Source organism: Halichoerus grypus, chromosome 14, assembly GCF_964656455.1.
Source record: "Halichoerus grypus chromosome 14, mHalGry1.hap1.1, whole genome shotgun sequence".
Lineage (NCBI taxonomy): Eukaryota > Metazoa > Chordata > Mammalia > Carnivora > Phocidae > Halichoerus > Halichoerus grypus.
Window position 1 is genome coordinate 18,189,980 of NC_135725.1, and position 6,000 is coordinate 18,195,979.

Below are 6,000 nucleotides of genomic sequence, written 5' to 3' on the forward strand. Positions count from 1 at the left end.
CACCCATTAGCAGCTGCTTGAATTGCATCAGCTGTTGGGGTCCAGGCAGTGGGAGGGGCTCAGTAGACAAGTGTGGGGACCTCAGTTTCCCACCAGCCAGAGCCCTGGGGCTCTGATGCTTCATTTATTTCATTTCTTCCCCCCAAAGTTCATGGAAACTTGGACCATTTACTGCCACCATGAGGTGGTCTTGGCCTGTATACTTTTCTGAGCTGACCACTATGAAAGGGGAGGACATTTCCCAAATCACAGCATAGGGTGGGCAGGGAACCCTCATTCCCTCCCTCCCTCAATTTTTCTTACCATAGAAATGGTACAATTAAGAATAACTAAGACACCACCATAGAAATGGCAAAACTAAAAATGGAAAGCATAGCTAAAACTTCAGGACAAGCCTGGAACTATAGGATTTGATCTCTGTCCCTATTCCAGCTCTGAATAGGCAGGTGGAAGAAAAGCCAGGTGGGCACTGGCAGGAGAAAAAGAAAATGTGTTTTTATTCTCATTTCCAGTTCTAGCAGTGGGTGTCCAAACCAGAAACATAGCTGAATGCTCACATCAGGGGAATGCACCCAGGTAAAAAGCATCACCCACCCTTTGATTAGCATCTCTACACTCTCAGGGGTCTTGTTCTCATACCGCTTACTCTACTGTCTTGATTATTTAATAATCATTTTGTTAATTTCCTATTTGTCATTCCATATTTGTCAAGAAGGTGCCATTTCGGGAGACCAAGCTCGGAGTAAGGGACTACCTCCCTTGCTGCCCTCCACCATCAGCTAAGGCTTTTTATCAAGAAGATCTAGGCACCCAAGCATGTCCTGACCAGGTAGAAGGCAGGCCCCCTAGAGAAGCATTTGAGTGCCAGGAGGGATCCCACTGAGGCCACACTTGGGGTCTGCTTTTGCCATTTCTGATAAATACAGCATATTCTCAGGAAGGAAGGGTATGTATTAGAAGGAGAGATCTAGGGGAAAGGGGGTGGGGATTATGTCAGTGAATCTGCCTCAGCTTGAGGATCAGCAGGAGCAGACTGGGAGGAAAAAGAATTGACAGTGTGCTCCCCTAATTTCAACAGAAATAAGCTCCAAACTACCTGATAAAAATCCAGAAACAACCCTTCCCCTTCAAAGATTTTTGATCCACACCAGGGCCTGGCCTAGAATGGGAGAGCTGCTTCTCTCCTCACAATGACAGATGAATAATAAATGCTCCTAGTCAGGAGGAAAAATGATGCAGACTTTCTCCAAAGTTTTGATCACTGGAAATTTTATCCATGACTAAGAGTTACTCCATTTTGCAATTTAAAATTTCTTTTGTCTACTGGAATTAGCTAGTTCCAATGATGGTGAGGTTATGTTAGGACTTTGGAAAGGACATTGACTACTCCAAACTATTAAAAGATACACATCATGACTACAGAGTATCAAAGCAAGAAGTCAAGTAGGTAGGTAAAAACCTTGCCAGCTAGACTTTTCAAAGGTATCATGCGGATAAGCCTATATTAACTTCTGACAGAAAACAGCTTAAACATAACACCTAACTTCTATCTAATTCTGGTCTAATCAGGCTTAAATGAAAGCCAGAATAATTTTCTTATCCTTAAAAGGTTTCCAAAGTATTAGCCTGATTTTTTAAAACAGTACTATTATTATGAATATACTTCTCACAAATGAATGTCATAATAATTGAGTTATTTTTTTCTCCAAAACAAAGATTATCTATCCTCTAAAGCAAAAGGTTATCTACTACTATAGTTAATGTTGCAAATTAAGTAAAAAATTTTATTTACCTAGAAAATATCATTTGTCAGGAGAAATATGACACCAAAATTGACCAAAACACCTTTTCTGTGGCTATGAAAGACTAACTGTGATCTCTAACAAGAAACCTATTCCAAGAAAAAACAAAATTAGCAGTAATTGTCCTTCTGGCTAACACAGGAAACTAGGAATAGTATTTCAAACAACCACTTCTTTTTCCTATTTTTTTTTAATGATGTAGAGCAAATTGCTCATCTAATGAAGGGACTCAGTAAATAAACTTACCCATTACTTTCAACTGCTCTGAAATAGGAAATTTTTCCATTCCAGCAATTGTTCTTCAGAAATTAGGCAAATCTCTTGCTCACATAAGACCCCACAATCTATATGTTTATTGTTAAAATACATGTTTCCGGAGTGGAACACAGGTGCAGTCTAAATCTACATGTATCAATGATGGCCATTCATTTTCACCCACCCACAAAATAAATAAATAAGTAAATAAGTTGGCTCGATCGACTTTCCTTTTTGACCCTTTCTCATTCATCATTAGGTAAAAAAACAGAGAGCTTACTTACACGATCAGAAATGCACGCAATTTCTGAAATCACTATTTCCCTTCCTGTGCTCAAGTAAAACTATATGGGGGTCATCAATAAACACAGAAATGACCACCAACTTTCTCAATTTTGAAATCCCCACAAATGTTTGACTCTCTGGGAGGTTTAAGGTAGAAAATAAAATACATTAGCATTAATCAACTCTAATGATCTTTTAAAAGATACAGTTAAATCATTGTAAGAATCACACTTGGGTCTACACTCCCTTTGTTGTGCAAGCATAAATACGTTACAGTAATAACCCTGCAAATATCCTGCCTTGTGATGAAGATGTCACCTTAATGCAGACTTTGTATTTTGTCTTCTATGAAGGTTTAAAGGTTAAAGACATCATAAATTATGCATTTCCTCCTATGCCAAGCCCAGGAAAGGGACTTTCACTGTTCATTAAAGATATTGCTTCTAAATGAGCAGAGGCTTTTCCCTAAGTGTTGAAACAGAAACATTTCCATTGTGTTTATTACTCCTATGCTGGAGAGCCAGAACAGTTTGGAATCAGGAAGCTGCTAGAATCCCTTGTTTCAGAATATGTAGCAACTGTCAACACACACAATAAAATCACAGCTCACTCTTTGGACAGTGGTACAGTTGTACGGGACCAACATGCTGGTCTCCTCCCAGGAGAACAATAGTCTGGCAAACCCCACATCATCAGCAACAGTTGGGGCTTTCCCCTTCTGCCTCTGCCCAAATTACAGATCTGAACAGGGACGGGGAGTCGCATGATTCACACTAGAACATCCCTTACTCCTGCACTGGAGCAAGCTCTTTGTGAGGGATGCTTGGGTAAACTGCGAGTTTGCCCCGCACATCCTTCCTAGCCAGCACCCTAACTTCCTTTCTTGCGCTTTGCTACCACCTCCAGCTAAAGTACAGTTCTAAGAGATTCTTTTTCCTCCTCTTTACACTTACAGGTGCTGCATCAGCAGAAGGCTGGGCTCATTTTCCAAAGGAGCACCACACCCATTAACCCTCTAGCCTTCAGAAGCAAATTGCAGTTTGGCTGGATCTACCTCTCTCCAACCTCAGGCCAAAGGAACCAAAGCTGGACACGCAGGACCCAACTTCTGCCAGGCCGACCACCCCCCAGCTCAGCACTTTGTCTGCCTGCGGGGGAGGATTCTGGAGACAGACCGCCTGCTATAAGGACCAGAGTTCCAGAGATTCCTTCCAGGGGATAGCCCGCACACCCTGACAACTAAGCGGCAAAGTTGTTTCTTCCTTCTCTGCTGCAATGCCCTTTCCTCTTCATCAGCTAGCGCGCGCACGCACACACACACACACACACACACACACACACAGGCGCGCGCATACACACACACACACACACACACACACGCACACAGCCTTGCTCCTCCAACTTACCAATTTAGATTTGGCGCGTTGCAAAAATTCTTCCATGTCTTCGCGAGAGGTTTGGACTAGGGGTACCGGCGGGGCGCAGAGGAAGATCTCTGCCGGCGGAGAGGAGCGGGGTCTTAGGAAACTGGCCGGCCGGAGCGCAGCAACCGCTGCTCCCTCCTGCCGCTCCGAGGCGGCTGAGGCTGTGGCTGCGCCCTCGGCTGTCGCCTCCCAGGGCTCCCCGCCCCACCCTCGCGCCCCCGCCGCCCGCTCTGCACGTCTGACTCTGCCCTAATAAGGAAAGTGGGTGTGCCGCCCGGGAGCCCCAGGGCGCGCCCCGCGCGCGCACTGGCACGCGCCTGCGGGGCCGAGGCTCGGGGCCGGGGCTCGGAGCCCGGGCGCGAGGGCGGGGGTGTTGGGGGATGGCGAGGGGCTCCTCCGCCAATCGCAGGGCCCCGCGGCGGCCTCCTGACGTGGCGCGCCGAAAGATGCTGCAACCATGGACAGCGCCCAGAAGTGCGAGCCAAGTGCAAGGGGCTGCTGCATAGGGAGGCTCTGCCGCAGGCCCCGCCGCTATCCGCCAGGGGAGGTGGGAAGAGGGAGAGAGGGAAAAGAGGTCCCCGGAGAGCCCCCCTCCACAGCCAGCGCCTCCCTGGCGGGCTGGCACGTTACAGAGAGCTCCAGCGGTCACTTAATGAGCTAGGTCTGCGGGCCTGGCCAAGGGATGCACTCAGCTAGATTGGGGGTTGGAGGGTTATTGCTGAGCTAAAAGCAGTACGACCTTGATGGAAAATAATCATCAGAGCAGGCTGGGAGGTGGTGCTAGGATGCATCTTTTCTCCTTACCCTCAAAACACACCCACCCAGCAGCGGGCATCTGCAACTCACCCCGGCTAGTTGCCCTTATGTTGGCCCTGGGCTGAAGCATTAGCTCTATCGTTCTGCAGTTCTGACGTGCCTGCTCAGGGAGAGCTGGGGCCATAGAACCTTCCCACTGCATAAGGGTCTGTGTTTCTACAAGATCCTCAGATAATTTTTATGCACATTAAAGTTTAAGAAGTACTGCAATAAACACTTAAATTTATAACTATGAACCTTATTTTAAGCCATGGAGTTTTGTTGTGTGTATTCTCCAGCCTTATCAAATCCCAGGAATCTTGGGCTTTCTCTCACATCTGGGCTATAATACCCTTCCTGCCCTCTCACCAGCCCTCACTGCCTGGCTAACTCATGCCTCAGCTGTCAGCTTAGAGAAGTGGTCTCAACCTTGAATGCATGTTAAAATAACATTATAACACCCAGGGTTTTAAAAATACTGATTCCCAGGCTCTATCCCAGACCAACTGAATCAGTGTCTCTGGGAGAGGGGCCACAGCAACATTCCTCCAGGTGATTCTAATGTGCAGCCCAGGTATGATCCTCGGGTTCTCAAACTTTAGCGTATATCTGAACCACTCAGAGATCTACTAAAACACAGATTTTGGTGTCTCATTCCCCAGGATTTCAGGTTTAGTAGGTCTGGCTTAACAGGCCTGAGAATTTCCATTTTTAACAGTCTCCCGGGGTTTGCTGATGCTACATGCTACTTAGAAATTATCTTCCTCAGGAAGCACCCCCAACCCTGACCTACTCCTCCTTTTCCACCCCCACACCGAGTCAGTTGCCCTATCCCTGATCTCCTATGCAAACCTATATTTTCTATTCTACTGGAACCTACCCAATTACTTGTCTGTGTTCTCTACCAGGCTGTGAGCTCCATTAGAACAAGGACTTTGCCTGCCACATTCATTGATGAATATAAATATAAATCCTCAATAAATGTACTTTAATAACTAAATGTACATATGAAGGTTTTTGGTACTGTGTGTGTGTGGGGGGGGTGAGATTATCCAATTATCCACTTATTTTTTTATTCAGGAGGACCCAATGAAAAACCATCAGCAGAGTCTACAGATCTGATTAAAGGAGAGTGATAGGAATATTAAGTTCCAGTTTACATTCAGGTGATGAGCTGTGTGGAAGCTGCAGATTCTATCTGTTTCTTTGTTGACTTAAGTAATTTAAAACCATCCAGGTAAAACAAGTGTTTTGTCAGCCTTTAAATCAGGGAAGTTGATCACAATTCAAGTAACACTGTTGAGAAAAATTCCCCAGAATTTCTTGTCTCTGATTCCATCGAGGAATTTAGTGACAATCACATAATAGTTTTATTCTTTTGACTTTTGATTTTAAACATTCTGGGTAGGTATTATACAGCCTGGAGATTTAAAAAAAAA

General features: G+C 45.4%; 1 protein-coding gene across 4 annotated transcripts in view; it reads right to left on the bottom strand.

The window, feature by feature from the left end:
- The window catches only part of PRUNE2 (prune homolog 2 with BCH domain), a 253,971-nt gene extending 250,019 nt beyond the window's left edge, over positions 1 to 3,952 (bottom strand). For all 4 annotated transcript variants that reach the window (XM_078062221.1, XM_036103212.2, XM_078062220.1 and 1 more), the window contains exon 1: positions 3,749 to 3,952. In XM_078062221.1, coding sequence (XP_077918347.1) covers positions 3,749 to 3,784 — 36 coding nt within the window. In that variant the 5' untranslated portion in view covers positions 3,785 to 3,952. The remainder of the gene's footprint in view (positions 1 to 3,748) is intronic.
- Between the last annotated feature and the right edge of the window lie 2,048 nt (positions 3,953 to 6,000).